Source organism: Vicugna pacos, chromosome 1, assembly GCF_048564905.1.
Source record: "Vicugna pacos chromosome 1, VicPac4, whole genome shotgun sequence".
NCBI lineage: Eukaryota > Metazoa > Chordata > Mammalia > Artiodactyla > Camelidae > Vicugna > Vicugna pacos.
In genome coordinates, this window is record NC_132987.1 from 21,185,292 (window position 1) to 21,204,983 (window position 19,692).

A 19,692-nucleotide genomic window follows, 5' to 3' on the forward strand; every position below is an offset into this window, starting at 1 on the left:
ATGGAGTTTATGTTAACTATCTTTGTTTAAACCTGAGTTTAGAATTCTGAGGTGTCACATTCAAGGAACTATTATGTAATATTTTCTGGTTTTTGACTAATTTATAGACTATAGAGAAAGCAAACTGGTTATCTTATATCATTTTACTTTATTAAAACCTCTATTCCTGTGATTGATCAGTAGTACAAAGCATGTTTGTTAGGTATATTCAATGATCAGACTAGTGAAATTATTAAGAAAATAAGAATTGATCATATATAGATAAATGGTTCAGTAGAGAGGTTGAGGGTCATTGGTTTTTTTAGACTGGACTCTTTAGTTCTAGAAGCAAGGTACCCACATAATTTATTATCCAAACCAGGACACTTTGAGAATGTAGTTGGGGGGGCGCTGTTAATAATTATGCCAGGAAAACTGGTATGTAATCTGGGACTGTCCCAGGCAATTGGAACATGTGGCCACTCTATGTCTGGGTATAATAATACACATTTTTTCTTGATATTTAGAAGGGAGAAGAGCTTCTCAGTTTCATTCCAGAATCCTGAGTCAAATGACTAGGTTAATTTAATATGATAGCTAATTAACTGACAGCACACATTCTTAAAGTTTTTGTTGTGGAATTTGAGAAAAACTAGCAAACATTTCATTCATAAAAAATTATGTAATTTTTTAAAACCTAAGAATTTCTGAGAAAACCTCTTTATATATAGTACGTATACTGCCTCACATATGTAGAAGTCCTTTATTTAGTGAAAACAATTTCTATTAAAAGCAGAGAACTTCATAAAACATAAATGGAGTTCCTCCACAAGGAGACATAAAAATAGTTTTCTTTCAACAGTCAGAATATTTGTTTTTATTTTCCTCAACTGTGAGAGCTGTTTACCTTTGGCTTTTTCTTCCTAACCATAGTTCCATGATTTTGCTGATCGGAAGGACTGGGATGCGTTCCATCCTACCCTGGTGGCAGAAGGGCTTTTTGCATTTGCAAATGTTCTGAGTTATCTTCGTCTCTTTTTTATGTATACAACAAGCTCTATCTTGGGTCCATTACAGGTAAATAACCAAAACTTCTTAAAGAATATTTGTTAGAATTATCACATCTTTTTACTTGTCCACTGGGACATTGTTCTCTCACGGTGTTAAAGCTAAACTTTGCTTTTGAGAATAATTAACACAGCGTGTTCACCTGCTTTTGCTTCTGGCTGAATGATAATCCTATGCTTTCAGATATTCAAACTTTATTAAACTGTGGTCCATTGTCCCTCTCTCCCTAGTCCGTAGACATAGATGCATTTAAAATATAGTTATGCATAAGACAATGGAGGGACATAAAAATTTGCAAAAATGAATTTCACATTTAAAATTTAAAACAATAAATATAAGGGAAGTGTGCAAACAGAATTCATACTTCGTGGTGATTTGGAAACTATGTTAAGTTATATTTAAAAAGTACTCTTTCACTTTGCTTAATAAATATTAAATGTAATAATTTCAAAAATAGGATATTTAGAGCTAAAAAACTTCATAGAGTTTATGTGGTTCAGCTTTATGTTTCATAATTCTTTATAGTTAAGGAAATTGAGCTTTTGAGATGGTACGTGGTTTGTTCAGAGTAGTATGGTTATTATGCCTGAGAGTCCAGGACTAAATTCTAAGTCTCTTTACACTAAAGAAAGGACTCCTAATTGGTTGAATGTACCCCACAGATCTTAGTAGTTGGTTGTTTTTGAAAATTGGTATCAACTCTGCAAGGTGATTAGCTCTACAAAGTACTCTAAGTTATCCTGTAAGTGTGAAAATCTAAGCAGTAAGTCAAAATTTACTAACAATTTAGATTCTCTTTTATATTTTTAAAGGAGATATTTTAAGTAAAATGTATAATTACCTTCTCCAACAGAGATATGAAAATAAGGTACGTAGGAAAAGCCTGGTTTGATTTGGCTTGTGCTATCATCCTGCAGCGGTGTTTCCCAAATTATGAGTCCCTTAACCAAGTCCTGTGAGATGCTCTGACTGAAATAAGTTTGGGACACACTGCATTCCACATTACCCATTTTGGGAATTCAGAGTGCACAGTATCACTTTAAAGCCTACAAGAAAGAAGTAAAGAAACTTGTTTAACCTTATTCAAACTATCATCACCTAAATTCACTTAACGTCATACCCATTTTTCATGAAATATGCTCAGTCTCTGTTTTTTCTCCGGAACATCATATGTGAAGCACTGATTTCAACTAAGTATTATTTTGATTTCATTTGCCACTCTTATCTTCTATGAATTTTAATCAAGGGTCAACAGTATTTTTACTGCACATTGGTTTTTGGGTTTTGTGGGTTTTTTAAGCTAAAAACTGATGGTATCACTAAGTTTTTATACTGGAAAATTTTTTAGATTTTTACAAAATGTTAAAAAGAGAGTATATTATTTTTTTAATGAATTATTTGTTTTTCTTAGAACTATTGAGTAAGATCTTACTGACTTAATCTCTTCCCCGAAGAACTATAGATGTATACAAGTACTACATAAGTGGGTATTTGTCATTTCAGCTGTGGTGTTTTCTTCTCCAGCAGGATAACAATATTTCTTGTGTTCCTATTTTTAAAATGGTCTGCAGGTTGGTCATAATATATGTTTAAATATTATGATCTTGTCTAGCAAATGCTTTTTAAAAAATTATCTTTTTTAACATATAATTTGCATATAATAAAATTCACCCATCTTGACTGTATAGTTTGATGAGTTTTGCAAATGTATGAACTTGGTTAGAATGTGACTGGTTCTCATGGTTGCAAGTTCTCTGCTCCAAGCCATTATATCAAGTCAGCATCCAGCAGGAAGAGGAGGAAAGACAGAAAGTATGACCAGCTGTCTTTCTTCTTTTTAATCAAGAGAACAATCATTTTCCCTTAAGTCCTACCAAATACTTCCACTTATAACTCATTGGCCAGGATTAGGTCACATGGCTATTTGTAGCTACAAGAAAGTCTGAGGAGATGAGTAGTTTTAATTGAGCATATTGCCCCCTAAGAAATGAAGGTCTAGTTAGTCAGGAAGAGGATGAAAAATAGATACTGAAATAGAATCTGTAGAGTTCTAGATTCAGGCTTTTGCTTACAAATTTTCTCAAATAAAGAGATTTGTTTTCCAGTGTAGTCTTATTAATAAATTTGTATTAATATATCAGTGACAAAGAATTCTACAATATTTTTGTGCAGAAGATTTATAATACTTTTTTTCATTTTGTTAATCATAAGTTTGGACCTCAATTAAAATAGAGTGATCCAGTTGTGAATATAAAACTAAAAGAAATGCAAAAGAAAAATTGGCAATAAGGACTACTTTAGCTAAAGTGCAACTTTTTTCTTTACATACATAACCTATCTCAGATAATGTTTTTATGTGATTCCTGCAGTTGTTTGTTAAATTTATTTTCATTTACTAATTTTTTTTCTTCCAAACCTTTGTAGATTTAGAAGCTGACAGACTTTTATTTTAGCTGGTTATATAACCTGTAGGAGGGGTCCAGATCTCTCCCTTGGTTCGAATGACCATAATTTATCATATAAACAGAGACGCTTTGGGGAATGAAAAGGATGCTGTTCATTACTAAGTTGGGATAACAGGTGTAAACTGGGACTGAATCAGGCAAATCAAGGTCATAGGATTATCCTATAATGGAATACATGAAATAGTACTATATTCAGCAGTGATTGAATCCTTTATTCTAGTATTTGACATTTGTATGACTGTATTCATTAAATTTGTGACATTAAATGCTGTAGGTAGACTTTGGAAGGTGGCCTTCTGTAATCTGGCCTTACTTACTGTCTAGCCATTGCTCGCTATACTCATCTTGTCTTTTCCTGAAATACTTGTCTATCTGGCCAAGACCAGTCACTAATCTCACACAGGTCCTGTGCTTTCTCACTTCCATGTTATTTTTGTTTTCACTCTGTTTAAAATGTCCCAGACATATCCTCTGCTTGTTGAAACTTTATTTGTTCATTCAGTAAATATTTATTGAGTGAGTGCCTAATAGGTACTGGACACTGGGAATACTAAAATGAATATGTTGCAATCTCTTTTTAAAGAGGTCACAGTTCACTGAGGATAACGAACAAGCCAGTGACAGCATTTAGAATGATAAATGGTATAACACAGAGCTCAGAGGAAGGGCACTCACTTCAGTCTAAGGTATCAGAGGAGACTTCCCAGAAGAGATGACACTGGAATTAAGCCTTGGAAGATGAGTTGAAAGGAGATTGGGTGTAGAACGTTCCAGGGAGAGGGAACATGCACACGCTTCAGTGTCCCCTCCATTAGAAAATCTATTCCTGCACTCCCACGTGAATGAGTATCTCCATTTGATGGATTTAATACTTTGAACCTCTAATGAGCAATTCCTATAGCTAGCCTTAATTATAGGACAGTTTAAATTTAGCTTGTCTTAAATTGTAAGTTTTTTTTCTACTAAATTAAAAATTCCTTGAGGTAGGGAATATATCTTCACTTTCTTATCTGCACTTATTCACTACCTTGCTATGGTAGCTACTTAATGAATGTTGAAAAACTGGTTAGAATAGGGTTGATAGAGACAAACACTGATTGATCTGAGAAAAGGAAGAAGCTGATGGAGAAATAGGGCTATATCCTAGCTGTTGCTGTAGCTGCTTATCACAGTCATAAAGCAACTAACGTTTACTGAACATTTCATGTGGGCCAGGCACTCTGCTAAACATTTTCCATTTATTTAACCCTCATCACAAACCTTGTCACTTTAATTTTTTTTTCATTTTATAAACAGGGGGGTTTAAGGCTTAGAGAGAGAAATAGTTCACAGAACTAGTAAGTGGCAGAGTCAAGAGCTGAACTGCGTCTGTCTGACTCCAGAGGCCATCCTCCACTTTGAAGGTAGTTCTCCCTGCTTTTATGAAGGATGCCAGCTCATCCACCTCAGCAGATGTAAGAGTCGTGGTTGGGCATAAATCAGTAACGTTACATACTTTAACAAAAAAAGACATGAAGATAGAATCTATAAATAATCATGATAATAGTAATAACAACAGTGAACATTTGAGTCCTTACTATGTGCCAGGTACTGTTCTAAGATCTTTATTTACATTTATTACCTCATTTAATCCCCACAACCATTCTAAGAGGCAGACTCTTTTATTTCCATTTTTACAGAGGAAGAAACTGAGGCATAGAGACATTAAGTAACTTGCACAAGGTCACACAGCTGGTAAGTAGCAGAACTGGGATACCGACCCATGGGGTTTGGCTCTAGAGCTAATGGTCTTAACCATGGTGCCGAATTGCCTGTTAGAGTTTTCTTGAGAAATAGGATTCCCTCATTAACTTCTACTGTACAATGCTTCTGTTGGCAGGCGTTCATAATTTATAGGTTTTTAAAATTCTTCTTCATTTAACCATGTGTTTCAGATGACTTAAACAGCCTTTAAGATAGTTGGGTGATTAGACAAGAAGGACAAGACAGAATCACACAGCTTGGTTCAGAATCTTGTTCCTTAGCTTACTGTTATTTCATCTCTGTGGATCTCAGTTTCACTGTCTACTGTTGTGAGGATTAAATGGGTCATTATCTATCAGAGACAGAGCAGAGGACCTGACAACATGATATAACATAAACGTTTCGATCCATTCCTCCATGCCCTTAGAGTTAGTAGAGGTAACCTTGGCAGACCTGAAAACTAATATAAGAAAACTTGGAAACTGAATGTAGCATCTGACACATGAGTGTATCCCTTATTCCTAGGAATTATTTGTCTTTATTGGATAATTATTAGATTTAATTTAGTGGCCTGTGTAACATAAATGGCATATTATTTTCATTTGTAAGGAGTAAAGAGTGATTTTACGGTATACTGGGAATGGATATATTTCTTGAAAGAAGTATAGAATGTTATAGCTAGAGGGAAACTTAGAAGTCATATGGTCTACTAGGGGATTCCAAAACTAGAGAGGCTGCAGAATCATGTGGGGGAACACACTAAATCTATGTTCTCCAGTCCTGCCCTCAGAGATACTGTTTAAATAGATTGGGGTAAAGTCTGACAAGATATGCCAGGCTCAGGAGCTTACTGACATTATGCCTGTCCTTTAGACTGCTGGGAAGAGACAAACATAAATACCAGTATAAAATGAAAATGCTGCTTTAAAGATTATATACAAGGTACTTTGGATCATGACTGAGTTGGTGCTTGCAAGGAGTCAGGAAACTTGAGTTGTATGAATTTTTTGTATATTTTGGAAATGAACCACTTATCAGTATGTTGTTTGTAAATAAGTATCTTCCCCCATTCAGTAGGCTGCCTTTTCATTTTGTTAATGGTTTCCTTTGCTGTGCAAAAGCTTTTAAGTTTGAGTAGGCCCCCCCCTTTTTTTTCTTTTGTTTCCCTTGCCTGTGGAGACAGATCCAAAAATGTATTACGAAGGCTGAGCAGAGAGCATTCTGCTTATGTTTTCTTCTAGGAGCTTTATGGTTTCAGGTTTTTATAGAATGTGTGAGAAAGTAGTCCAGTTTGATTCTTTTGACACAGGTAAAGGACATTTTGAGCATGAATTGCTTGAGTTGATACAACTTTTCTAAAGATAATTATGGGTTTTTCTGAAGAAAGATTTGGAAGTAGAATGACTAGAAGTTGTCTTTCTGTCAGCAACTTTTATAATTTAACACTTACTATGAACCTTAATGATTATCAGCTTTTACCTCTATCAGGAATTTAGCATATTTTTACTGTTCCACATAACACTCTGTGTATGAGGCTTTTTGCCTCTGTTAATTTATTTTCTAAGGATACGTCTTCAGTAGTATTAACATATCAAAAGATAGGATTCCTATAGTGCTTCAGTATTTCTGTCCCTTTACAAAAGGATGTGTTAATTTTCAGTCACACAGTGTAAAAGCATACTGTGTGTTCACCACATTAATAACATTTAGTGCTGTCTTTTTTTGTTGTACTATCTTAGTAATTTCCATTTTTCTGATTACTAGGGAAATATTTTTCTCTGTGTATACTAGTGTTAACTACTGGGTAAATTTCAGTATTAATTTCTTAATTACCTGTCTCTTCATTTCTTACTATCATATTCTCAAGTACAAGTGCCAGGTAGTTTTAAGTGAATAAATATTTTAAAAAGCAGGGTTATTATTTTTACAAAGAGATGAGCCTTATAATCTTTCTCAGATGAAAATTAATTCACTGCTTTTGATGTTTGCCTTTTACATGAATGTTTCATTAGTGTGCTCTTCAAGCTAATGTTCACCTGAGTAATACCCACTGTAGCTAATTTTGGTTCTTCTATCTTATACAAGAACTAATATCGTGTTTTTAACAACTAAGTCATGAAGTTTGTGGTGTTCTCAATAAATATTGCTCATCTTGATACTGAAATTGAATTACATGTACTCTTTAAAACTTTAGTAATGTTAAATTAAAGCTTTTAGTTTGAACTAAATTTTTAAAATTAAAATTATTTACCTTTAAGCTCATAATGTCTAAATTTTCTTCAAAGCCAGTCTTTTCCATAGTTATCTAAAGCAATTATTGTATCCTTACTGTCCTAATTTATCAAGTTCCCTACTAGTATGACACGGCTTTGTTCTGAGCACTCACAGTCTAAATAAATGATTTCTTTTCCGAAGTGACCCAATAAAGCTATCATTGGTTAAGAGAGAAATATATTTCTTCCCTTTCTCATCCATTTGAGCTTTGTGATTCTAAAAGTTCTCTGTTTTCTTCTGTCAGAATTTTGCAAGGGGGCCAAGTGAGGGAAGCATAAGACTTTGTAAAGCCCCACATGCTAGTCAATTGCACAGAATTCAGGCATATAGGACCTCTCTACGCCAAGTAGTAGCTTGGGGTTACTAGGTTGGGGTGTGCCTAAAACTTTTAGCACATCTCTTCTGCTTAATTAGCTGGCTCACTTTAGTGGACAAGAGAGGCTTGGCCACTTGCCTGCTGCTCCCATTTTGTGTCATTGATGGTTGGCGTATGTTATGTTGGCAGGCTTGAGGCAATTTGGAATTTTTTTTGAAGCTGGATTTAATTAATTATATAAATTTGACCTGTTTACATTCAAGGAAGGATTATTTCTAGACACCTGTTTTTGTGTCTTAAAAGTAATTAATGCATGTAGTAAAGAAAAATCAAAGGAGTATGAAGTGAGAAAGTCTGCCTTCCCCACCCCTTAGTCCCATAGATGAACACTATTAATGACTTCTTGCATAAACTTCCAGACATTTCCTGTGTGTGTTAAACCTTATCTGTATGACAATATATATCTGACCTACCCTTTTAAAAATAGCTGGTATAATACTGTTCCATACCCTGCTTTTTTGCTTAATGTTTTGTAGACACCCTTCTGTGCCAGCACATACAGGTGTACTTCATTCTGTTTAACAACAATATTTTGGATGTTCTAAATCCTTTATATACATGCATCTTTGTGTACCTCCTATTGGCTAAATTCGTAGGGATAAAATTGCTGGGTCAGAAGAGTAATGTTAAGTTTTTCTCCAGATTTGTATGCCAATTTAAACACCAAGAATTTATGAAAAGTACCTATTCCCCAGATTTTGAAGGAGTATTGTGGGAAAATGAAATTAGGCTTAAATAAAGCTCCTAAATGCACTACACATGTCTAAATTACAAAAGATACTCATATAAGTATTAGACCCTCTCATTTGACTTACATGCATAATTTTTTTCTTATAATAGACCCAAAATGAAAGAAAATTGATCACCTTAGCAAAAGAGATTAGGGCAGTCCTAGAGGAAGAAATGCTATCCTTTAAGAATTAGTTTAGAATTGGTTGCAAAAATCAAATGAAATGCTTTATGTCATAATGGCTTTATATTTGTAAACTTTAAGAAGCTATAAATATAAACATTTATTTCCCTTTCAGTTTTAGCAAGGAATTTTCCTTTCATCCCTTGCAATTAGGCCTTTTCTTAAATCTCCATTTCTCTGCTTTTGCACCAACAATGTCCCCTGCAGACCTGGTCCAGATTCAAGGAATGTACCATCCAACACTCACGGTGCTGGCATGATAAGAATGGCTGTTTGTTAGGCAACTGGACTTTTGATGTTTTAAAACTGTCGAAATATCTCAAACAGATAGAATAAAAGGCATAGCACGTGGATTGTATGTTTTCTTCCTTTTGTTGCCTGGTTATTTAATATTTTGTTTTCCTGATAATTTTAATGAACGCCTGTGTAATATATTCCACAGATTTCAATGGGACAGATGTTACAAGATTTTGGAAAATTTCTTGGGATGTTTCTTCTTGTTCTTTTTTCTTTCACAATTGGACTGACACAACTGTACGATAAAGGCTATACTCCAAAAGAACAGAAGGACTGTGTCGGCATCTTCTGCGAACAGCAAAGCAATGATACCTTCCACTCGTGAGTGTCTTTTAAATTTGTAGTAAATATGTTTCCGTCTTTCTGTCCTGTTATGTATGAATTCATACTTACAGAAATAGAACTTCAGATTTACTTAAAGAAATTCACTTTTGGTAAGAGATACTTATTTTCCATGAATCATTTGATGGTCATCTTTACATGTAGAATCTTAAATAATTAATAGGCCTGAGTTATTTATTCATTGTCTCCTCGACTACAGTCTGTCTTAACGGGAACTCTTGCATTTTGTGCACCGTTAGCATTTTGGGAAGGACAGTTCTTTGTGGGTCCTATATATGCATTGCAAGATGTAGAGCATCTCTGCCCCTTAAGTATTCACTGTCAGTAGCAATTCTCAGTCATTGTTACAACCAAGACACTCTCATCTCACATTTCAGTACTTCCTAGGAGATCATTAGAATTGAGATTATTAAAGCTTCATGAACAACTTTTTTCTCTAACTTATTGTATCATAAGGAATTGAACAACCCAATTGTGAGACAGGCAAAATACCTCTGCTCAAAAGAGAAACCATGAGAGGGGGACTGTGCACTGGGCAGAGGGTTGCAGTATCTCAGCATCCCATCCTTCCTAGCTTGCAAACCAGAAGCCCAGGAGTCCCTAACATCTGCCTTTAATCCCTTGCCTCCAGCCATCAACCAGGCCCTGCCTGTCCTGTTTCCCATCTGTCCCCTCCCTGCCTTAGTCCAGGCTTTCTCCTCTCTGCCCTGTACCAGCCTCCCCCTCATCTCCAGGTTCATTTCACTTGTCACATCTTCTCTGCCCTGACACCTATTAATCCTTCAGATCTGGGCTCAAATGCCCCTTCCTCGGGGAAGCTCTGCCTGAACCCCCTGTGGAAGTGGGGTATCCTTGTTCCATTCTCACAGCCCCCCTCCCCACATTACGATAAATACATATCTAAATTCTGGGGGAAAAAAACTCATTTTTAAATAAAATAATGGAAAAGGGATAGGGAATTACACATTTGTTGTGTTCCTATTAGGTACCACTTATTCTCCAGTTTAATGAATAAGATTAAATGAATAATAAATATTTATCTAACACCTTCAGTATACCAGACACTGTTCTAACTGCTAAGTGAATGAAGTATAAATGAACAAAACTACCCTTGTGGAGTTTATTTTCTAGTAAGGTGATACAGGAAATAAAAAGAAATAAAATAAGTAGTATATCACACAGTGATAAGGGCCTATAGCCCAAATAAAGCTTGGGCCAGGGAGTTTTTGTGTGAGAGTAGTTTTAGATGGAAGGCTATGGAAGGCCTCACAAGAGATGGACATATATATATGATATAAAATTTAAAGCTAGTCAAGGATCAAGCCATGAATTTATCTGCGGGAAGAGCATTGGCAGTTTCCAGAGAATGGCAAAGGCAAATACCTAAGAAGAGAATGTGGTTGGCATGTTCAGAGAAGAGCTAGGAGGCCAGTGTGGATGGTGTGTAGGAATCAGAGGGAGAGCTGTAGGAGATGAAGTCAGGAAGGTAATGGGGAATAAAGCAGATCAAGATGGTGGAGTAAGAGGACGTGGAGCTCACCTCCTGCCAGGAACACATTAGGAATAGATCTACATGTGAAACAGCTCTCACTGAAAGCTAGCTGGAAACTGTCAGAAGGACTCCTGTACAACCAAGACTGTAAGAAAGATAACACACGTAATCTGGTAGGATGGGAAGAAAGTGATCAGGTCAGGACCTGTGCCCCTGGGAGGGGACTCAACGGAAGGGGGAGATTGCATGGGTAGACATCTGCTCTGGGGAGTGAGCGGGTCAAGCTCACTGGGCACATAGGAGACCAGCCCCCTCAGCTGGCTGGAGAACCACTGGGACAGATGATAGGCTGGAGAAACCTGGACTCCACTTATGAGGAGCATGAGTGCTGGCTTGCCCTGAAGCAGGGTGGGGAGAGGTCTGCCCTAGTGACTTCCAGGCTTCCTGTGACTGCCTCGCCATGGCCCCCAGCCCGAGCTGAGCAAATATCCCAGCCCTGCTCATTCCACGTCACAGTCCAGCATTGGATCTAGGGCATCCAGGACTTTGGGATGCAGAGGCAACTCAGTCCTGAGGCATGGCCTGGGGGGGGGGGGTGGCCGTGTTGGCGCTTACTCCAGCAGCACCCTAGAAGCAGTCCAGACATTTGACAGTAGTACAGCTGTTGGGTTTCCTGCGACCAACTTGCTATGTGTCCAGCCTAGGCTGAGTGAACACTCTAGCCCCAGTCAATCCATGCCACGGCCCAGCACTAGATGTGGAGTGGCCATGGGGTGGCCATGACTGGAGATAAGACACAACGTGGGCTGCGTCTGAGCAGAGCTGCAGATACCTATACAGGCAATGCATCTGACCACCGTAAGTGCACAAGCCCTACTTGCTTCAGCAATCCTCTCGTTTGGGGCAAGATCCCAGTGTTGGGAGAAGGAAAAGCACACAGTTTAAAGAAACAGAGCCAGCTTGAGCCATACTCTCAGGGCTCCCACTCCAGCAACTTGGGAGCAGACCCCACCCCTGACCTCAGGGTGGTGATGGCCACTGAGCAGAGAGGATGTCCCACCTCATACCCTGGAATCTCTGGCTCCTTCCTTTCTAGCCACACCCCCTGCCAAGATTTTAGCTGCCAGCACACCCTGAGGAAAGACTGGCATCCAGATCAAACCCAGCCCTCCCACCAAAGGCATTAGGTACCCACAGTCTGCACAGGGGTGCTCCCACATAGGAACACACCTTCAAGACCACAATAGCTGTTTAACCTGAAGTCATAGAGGCATAGAAAATTAAGTAGAATGAAAAGGCAGAGGAACTATTTGAAAAAGCAAGAGAAAAACCTTCAAAAAAATAATGAAATAGAAATACACAATTTACCAGGTAAAGTATTCAAATCATTGGTAATAAAAATGGTAACTAAATTAGGGAAGAGGATAGATCTAAACAAATAATATTTTAACAAGGAACTAGAAAATATAAAAAAGACCCAATCAAAAATAGATAATTCAATATCTTGAATAAAAAACATTCTGAATAGCAGACTGAGTGACACAGAAGAACACATAAGTGATCTGGAGTGTAGAATAACAGAAATGACCCAATCACCCAGCAGAAAGACAAATGGAATAAAAAAAAAAGAAGTCTACGAGATCTCTAGGATAACATTAAACACACCAACATTCACATAATGGGGGTTCCAGAAGGAGGAGAGAGAGAGAAGGGGATCCAAAATGTATTTGAAGAAATTATGGCTGAAAACTTGCTAAATCTAAAGAAAGAAACAGATATCCAGGTACAGGAAGTACAGAGGGTCCCAAACAAGATGAACCCAAACAGACCCACACCAAGACGTACCATTAATTAAAATTGCAAAAACAGTATGGAGGTTCCTCAAGAAACTAAAAATGGAACTACCATATGATCCCAGCAGTTCTACTCCTTGCTATATATCTGGAAAAAATGAAAACACTAATTCAAAAAGATACATGCACCCCAATGTTCATAGCAGCACTACTTATAATAGCCAAAATGTGGAAGCAAATGAATGGCACATCAACAGATGAATGGATTAAGAAGATGGAATATACATACACACACACACACACACACACGATAGAATATCACAAGCCATTAAAAAAAAAAAGAATGAAATTCTGCCATTTGCAGCTATGTGCATGTACCTAGATAATAGTGCCTAGTGGAGTAAGTCAAAGAAAAACAAATACCTTACGATGTCACTTATATGTGAAATCTAAAAATAATACAAATGAATGTATATGCAGAACAGAAACAGACTTACAGATATAGAAAGCAAACTCGTGGTTCCCAAAGGGGAGAGGGAATTGGGGAGGGACACATTATGAATATGGGATTAACAGGTACAAACTCCTATGTGTAACATAGATAAGCACCAAGGATATACTGTATTGTGCAGGGAATTATAGCTGTTATCCTGTAATAATTTATAATGGAGTATAATCTGCAAAAATTCTGAATCACTATGTTGTACACCTGAAGCTAACATAATATTATAAATCAACTATACTTCAATTGAAAGGAAGGAAGGAAGGAAAGAAAAAAAGAAAGGAAGGAAGGAAGGAAAAGAAAAGAAAAGAAAGGTAATGAGATCATGTAGGACTCTGTTGGCCTGTGAATGGACTTTGGGCTTTTGAGATTGAGAGCCATTTGAAGTTTTTGAGCAAAGGAGTGGGAAAATCTATAATTAAGTATTAACAAGATCACATATGCTACTGTGTTGTGGAAAGACAGAAAAGCAGTAAGAGGTTAAACAGAAATAATTTATCTTCCTTTTGAGTTTATTTCTTTGTTTAAGGCATATCTGTGATGTTGGGTCCAACTTCACTTATTTTATAAAATATTAATCCTGGGTTATCAATGTATCCCTTAGGTAATAATGATATAAATGAATTCTTCACTTTTGCTACTTATTTTCTTTAAGTTCTTTTTAAACAGATGTATAATTATCTTCACAGGTTCATTGGCACTTGCTTTGCTTTGTTCTGGTATATTTTCTCCTTAGCACACGTGGCAATCTTTGTCACAAGATTTAGCTATGGAGAAGAACTGCAGTCCTTTGTGGGAGCCGTGATTGTTGGGACGTACAATGTCGTGGTTGTGATTGTGCTCACCAAGCTGCTGGTGGCAATGCTTCACAAAAGTTTTCAGTTGATAGCAGTAAGTGTTCGTTTGTTTAAAACCTTTATATTCTCTTCAGATCATAACCAAATATATGTAGTAGGTAAGGCAACCAAAGATGTAAAAGAATTAAGAACTAGTATTATTTTAAAATTAAATAAAGATTTTTTAAAATGTAAGTAATGGATATTAACTGCAAGTCTTGAACCAAATTTTTATCTACAAGGTGTGGAAACATTTGAACAATTTTGAACAATCTCTCCCCACTGGCCCCTACTGTGTGTGTGTGTGTGTGCACACGCATGTGTGCCAATTCATATCTTGTGTTACTTTTTCATTTGCCTCTTATAGAATCATGAAGACAAAGAATGGAAGTTTGCTCGAGCAAAGTTGTGGCTTAGCTACTTCGATGACAAATGTACATTACCCCCACCTTTCAATATCATTCCTTCGCCCAAGACTATCTGCTATATGATTAGCAGCCTCAGTAAGTGGATTTGCTCTCATACATCAAAAGGCAAGGTTAAACGGCAGAACAGTTTAAAGGTAAGAAGGTAGCTGTTTGATCATGCAACATGATAATTTAAACAATTCCTAATCTCAGATGTTTCCTAAAGCATAATATGCAGGTCTCTTAAGGGCTGGAACTGTCTTGTTTTTGTTTTTTTTTTCACTCCTGTATCCTTAATACATGGCATAGTATCTAACATAAAGTAAGGATTCAATAAATATTTATTGAGAATGAGAGATAGAGCTGCATTTTTTTTCACGAACTCTCATCTAACAGTTTTAAAACATGGAAAATATTTAGAATACCTGGTCTGTCATCATAAATAAAGAGTGATTCCTAGAGTCAGTGCATATATTTCTGGTTCTTATTGAAAGTTGTTTGATATAAGAATAATTCAATACATGTTGCTATAAACCAGGACTTGGCAAACTTTTTCTGTAAAGGACCAGATAAGAAATATTTTAGACTTTGTGGGCCGTGACAAAATTGTAGATATTATGTGGGTAGTAATATAATGAGAAAGAAAACAAATTTCCAAAAATTTTTATTGATAAAATTAAAAATATAACAATAATGGAGTAATAATTATTTTTATAATACAGGTCTGTTAATGAAAAGAATGGAATTCCATTTTCGGGGGGATAACATTTTGTTTAACTGGGGTTCAAAGTTAGTGTTCCGTATCATCAAATGATTACAAATGTTCATCTGTAAAAGCCATTCTTAGCTCACAGGCCATCAAAAACAGGAAGTGGGCCATATTGGCTTGTGGGTCATAGTTTGCTAATCCCTACTATAAAGTGAGGATTTAAAAAATTTTTTAATTTATTATTTATTTTGGGGAGAGGTAATTAGACTTATTTCTTTTTAATGGAGATAATGGGGATTGAACCCAGGACCTTGTGCCTGCTAAGCATGCACTCTACCACTGAGCTCTACCCTCCCCTGCTAAACTGAGGATTTTTAAATCAAGAGAAACATACAGGTAAATGAATAAAACAAATATGGAGGGCATATTTATTTTAAACATGTGTTAAATATTATTTTGTAATAAGTAGTGGCAAAAATATAGTCTAATATAGTATAACAAGATACGTGTTTATATCTGTAAATTTTTTTAAATTCACCTTGTTTAAATATTTTCTGTGCACATTGTTAGTATTATATTATTTTGTTTTGAAGGAATGGAGAAATTTGAAACAAAAGAGAGATGAAAACTACCAAAAAGTGATGTGCTGTTTAGTGCATCGTTACTTGACTTCCATGAGACAAAAGATGCAAAGTACAGATCAGGCAACTGTGGAAAATCTAAATGAACTGCGCCAAGATCTGTCAAAATTCCGAAATGAAATAAGAGATTTACTTGGCTTTCGGACTTCTAAATATGCTATGTTTTATCCAAGAAATTAGCCATTTTCTAAATCATGTAGAGAATAATTTTCAATAATAAATCTGAAGCACTGCATTTGCATAACTTGCAATTAAGTTAATAAGATATACATTAAAATAAAGAATTATGTGAAAGCCATTCTTTAAAATATTTATAGCATAAATATATGTTATGTAAAATATGTATATAGAATTCGTTTTTTTTAAACCCTCTGTTAGTGGCTTTTGCAGGAGTAAAACAGATTAAGTAATAGATTTTGTTAGCATGCTGCTTCATTTTCTTATTTGAAGAGTGCTTTAACAGTTTTTTCTCTTTATGCTTAAGAAGGGCAGTTAGAAGTGTACACTTGCCAGAAGGATTTGTAAAAATGAAGATCAGCAAATGTGGACTGGTCTCCTTCCACAGGCTACACTGAGATATAGAAGTCATGCTTTTTAAAATCTTTGTTTTAGGAGTACGTATAATTCAGTATTTATTGTTTAGGAGTATAGTTTTACCTAAAATAGTAGTTTCTTTTTCTTTTTTCTTTTGTTATAATTTTAAGCAACAAAGATAAAACCCTAATGAATATTTGAATTTATTTATGTGTCTGTAAATTTAAATTCACTTCAATGTTTGTTATTGTAATATATTTATTTTTACATGGTTGTAATCACTTTATATTTTTAATTTTGCTTTTTTCACTTAATAGTATTTTATATATACATTTCCATATATTGATACAGTTCACGTATTTAAATTTTTATAGAATTATATAGTTTTTGAAAAATGTAGTAGACTTTTCATTCTGTAGCTATAGAGTATTTGATTATGTCTATAAGTCTGCACAACTATTTCTCTAAGATTAGGTATTTATTAGCTTTTAATTTTTCGTTATCATAATAGTGGTAATTTTTTTTTAAGTTGGAGTGAATGTTCCTAGTTATCAAGCTAACTCAAAATAAGGATTTAGAAGCTATTTCTTTATCATGTATGATCACAGACTGTTCTGTTTTTGTAAACGTTGGTGGACCGTTTAATGCAAGGATTTGTTTTATATTTGAGCTGAGGTTCTTGAGCTTATCTCCCAAATTATTTTCCACCGGATTTAACATAGCTTCTATAAAAGTGACTTCATGCTTATTTGTGGCTCATTCTTGATACTTAGGATGAAAAGCACTGATTTTTTAAGTTAGAGAATAAAATATGTATTTAAATTTTTTCCCTGTGTTCGTATAAGGGATATAGTTAACATTTTTTCATAGGCTATTGCTTGTATATTCTTGCAGCATTTCCAGTTAAGAGGTTATTAGGTGTATCATTATCTTCTTAACTGAATGTCAGATGGTCTTGAGGCCACAGGGTGCAGGTAGCCCTTGGTCTGTAAGCACCACCGATCCAGGGATCATTGTCGAAATATGCTAGTATTGTGTTTCATCTTGCTTTTAACTTTTTATTTTTTAATTTCCAACTTGTAAGTGTTCCCTTTTTTGGGCAAATTCTTATAAAAATGTTTATTGTAAAGTTATATATTTTGTCTATGATGGGATTATGCACTTCCCAACTGGGATTTTACATCAGGGTTTTTAGTCATTCTAAAAAAAAAACCTAATTATTAAATCAAAATATTTATAGAGTGCCTACTGTATGCATGAGTTACTTATGAGGTATATTTTGAATGACAGCATATTGTGAGAAAAAAGGTAAATAAAATTTGACATTAGGTTATAAATTGACAGTCTGTTCATTGTATTATTATATACTCTTACACTTTTTATTGCTATAATTCACATACCATAAAATTTACTCTTTTAAAGTATACAGTTCAGTGCTTTTTTCAAATTATGGCAACGAAGGTCTAAAATGCTAAATATCAACATCAGACTCCTTTGTACCCCTTCGTACCTCCAATGGCAGTCACATTTAACTCTTTTAGCTATTTCTTCATATATTTATAAATACTATGTTTTGAAGTAATACGTATACACAAAGACGTGTATGTGAACGTTTATGGCAGCTTTATTCATGATCCCAAATTGAAAACAACCAAATGCCCATGAACTGGTGAATGGATAAAACAGTTGTACCTCTGTGCAATGGAAATCAGCTTGGCGATAAAAAAGAGTTGTTTCCGTCAGAGTTCAGTCAGAGAAGCAGAACCACTAGGATGTTTGCAGGCACACATGTATGTGTGTACAGTGATTTGTTGACAGGGATTTGACATTACACAGTTGTTAAAGTTGGTTAAGCAGACTCTAAGGCTGTTGCTTTTGCATCTAATACTAGAGCTTGACGTTCACCAGGTAGGCTTTTGGGAGGGGAAGAGAGAGGTCAACTGGAAGAAACACAGAGAAGCTGGAACGCATGAGGTTGGACTGAGATCCATGCCCCTTCTCACTGTCTCCATCCTTGATGATGTGGGTGTCCTGTGGGAGAAGTTGCCCTGTGCCCCGTTGCTAAATACACGAGTGGCCCAGGAATCAGAGACACTGAAGGACGATCCAAGGAAAGATGGAATGATTATAGTCCTGCCTGCTGCCCCACTCCAACAAGTTGAGCCAGCAGGTAAGTTTCAACATGTGTGAACTATGAAAAAAGCTGAAGTGGCTGCTGCTTCCTAAAAACATTCCACTGACATGTGTCTTGTGGCCCACCCTAACTGAAAACATACAAGGGAGAGAATGCTGAGAAACATAATTCAGTTTGACCCAGGCACAAACTGCTGATGGATGCAATGCCATAGATGAATCTTAATAGTATGCTAAGTGAGGAAGCTTGTCACAAAAGGCTACTTACTGTATGATTTCATTTATAGGACATCCTAGATAAAACAAAATGGTAGAAACGGAAATCAGATCATTAGTTGCCAGGACCTGGTTGGGGGAGGAGACTGATTGCACAACTCTTCAAACTGTACATTTAAAAAGGGTGAATTTTGGCTCACACAGGCACCTCTCGTCTGTGTGGCCACTGTTGTTGCCTGTAGCAGCATACCTATTAAACTTTTCTAAATTTAAAAAAAGTGAATTTTAATGTATTCATTTCAATTATGCTTCAGGAAACCTGACAAAAATACGTAATGCTACGATATTCTAAGATAAAGAAATAAGAAAATGACAGTGGAGTTTTATGACTTATTACCACCACAGAAGAAAACAGTGATACACAAGCCCGTCGCTATTACAACAGTCAGGTCAAGTACAGTAATGAATGCCAAGGTGAAGAATTTTGTACTTTTCAAAACTGTTAGCTATTCTAGGTTCTTTGCTTTTTCATGTAAATTTTGGAATCTGTCCATCAATGTCTTGAAAAAAAAAAACTTGTAGGGATTTTAATTGGAATTGCACTGAAATTGATTTTTTGGTTTTCCTCAGAAAATACATTTATAAAATATAAAATAAGCTGAGGTTTTAGGCCCTAGAGAGTCTAATTATTCAAAATTACACCAAGAAAATATTAATAGCGCCAGGGTAATGGCTACTCTGAATCTCTCATCTGTAAGTAAATTTGTTAGCTTTCTGGCATCACTGCCCCATTTGTAAACATGTTGTTTCTTGAAGATATACTTAGACATGACAATGACAGTGTTTCTCTTCCTTTGGTTATTTCACACTATTTTTTCTTTTCCTGCTTCCCCTGCCCCTAGTTTAAAATAAATACTTCGAATATAGAAATCAAAACTAAGAAAAATTTTATGTGTTAGTTGCATGCTTTAA

At 35.7% G+C, this 19,692-nt stretch overlaps 1 protein-coding gene across 7 annotated transcripts in view; it reads left to right on the plus strand.

Annotated features, from left to right (window-relative positions):
- Window positions 1–17,708, plus strand: part of TRPC1 (transient receptor potential cation channel subfamily C member 1) — a 60,045-nt gene extending 42,337 nt beyond the window's left edge. For all 7 annotated transcript variants that reach the window (XM_006202773.4, XM_006202774.4, XM_072958623.1 and 4 more), the window contains 5 exons: window positions 913–1,056; window positions 9,261–9,436; window positions 13,934–14,135; window positions 14,448–14,642; window positions 15,790–17,708. In XM_006202773.4, coding sequence (XP_006202835.2) covers window positions 913–1,056; window positions 9,261–9,436; window positions 13,934–14,135; window positions 14,448–14,642; window positions 15,790–16,017 — 945 coding nt within the window. In that variant the 3' untranslated portion in view covers window positions 16,018–17,708. The remainder of the gene's footprint in view (window positions 1–912; window positions 1,057–9,260; window positions 9,437–13,933; window positions 14,136–14,447; window positions 14,643–15,789) is intronic.
- Window positions 17,709–19,692: the final 1,984 nt, after the last annotated feature.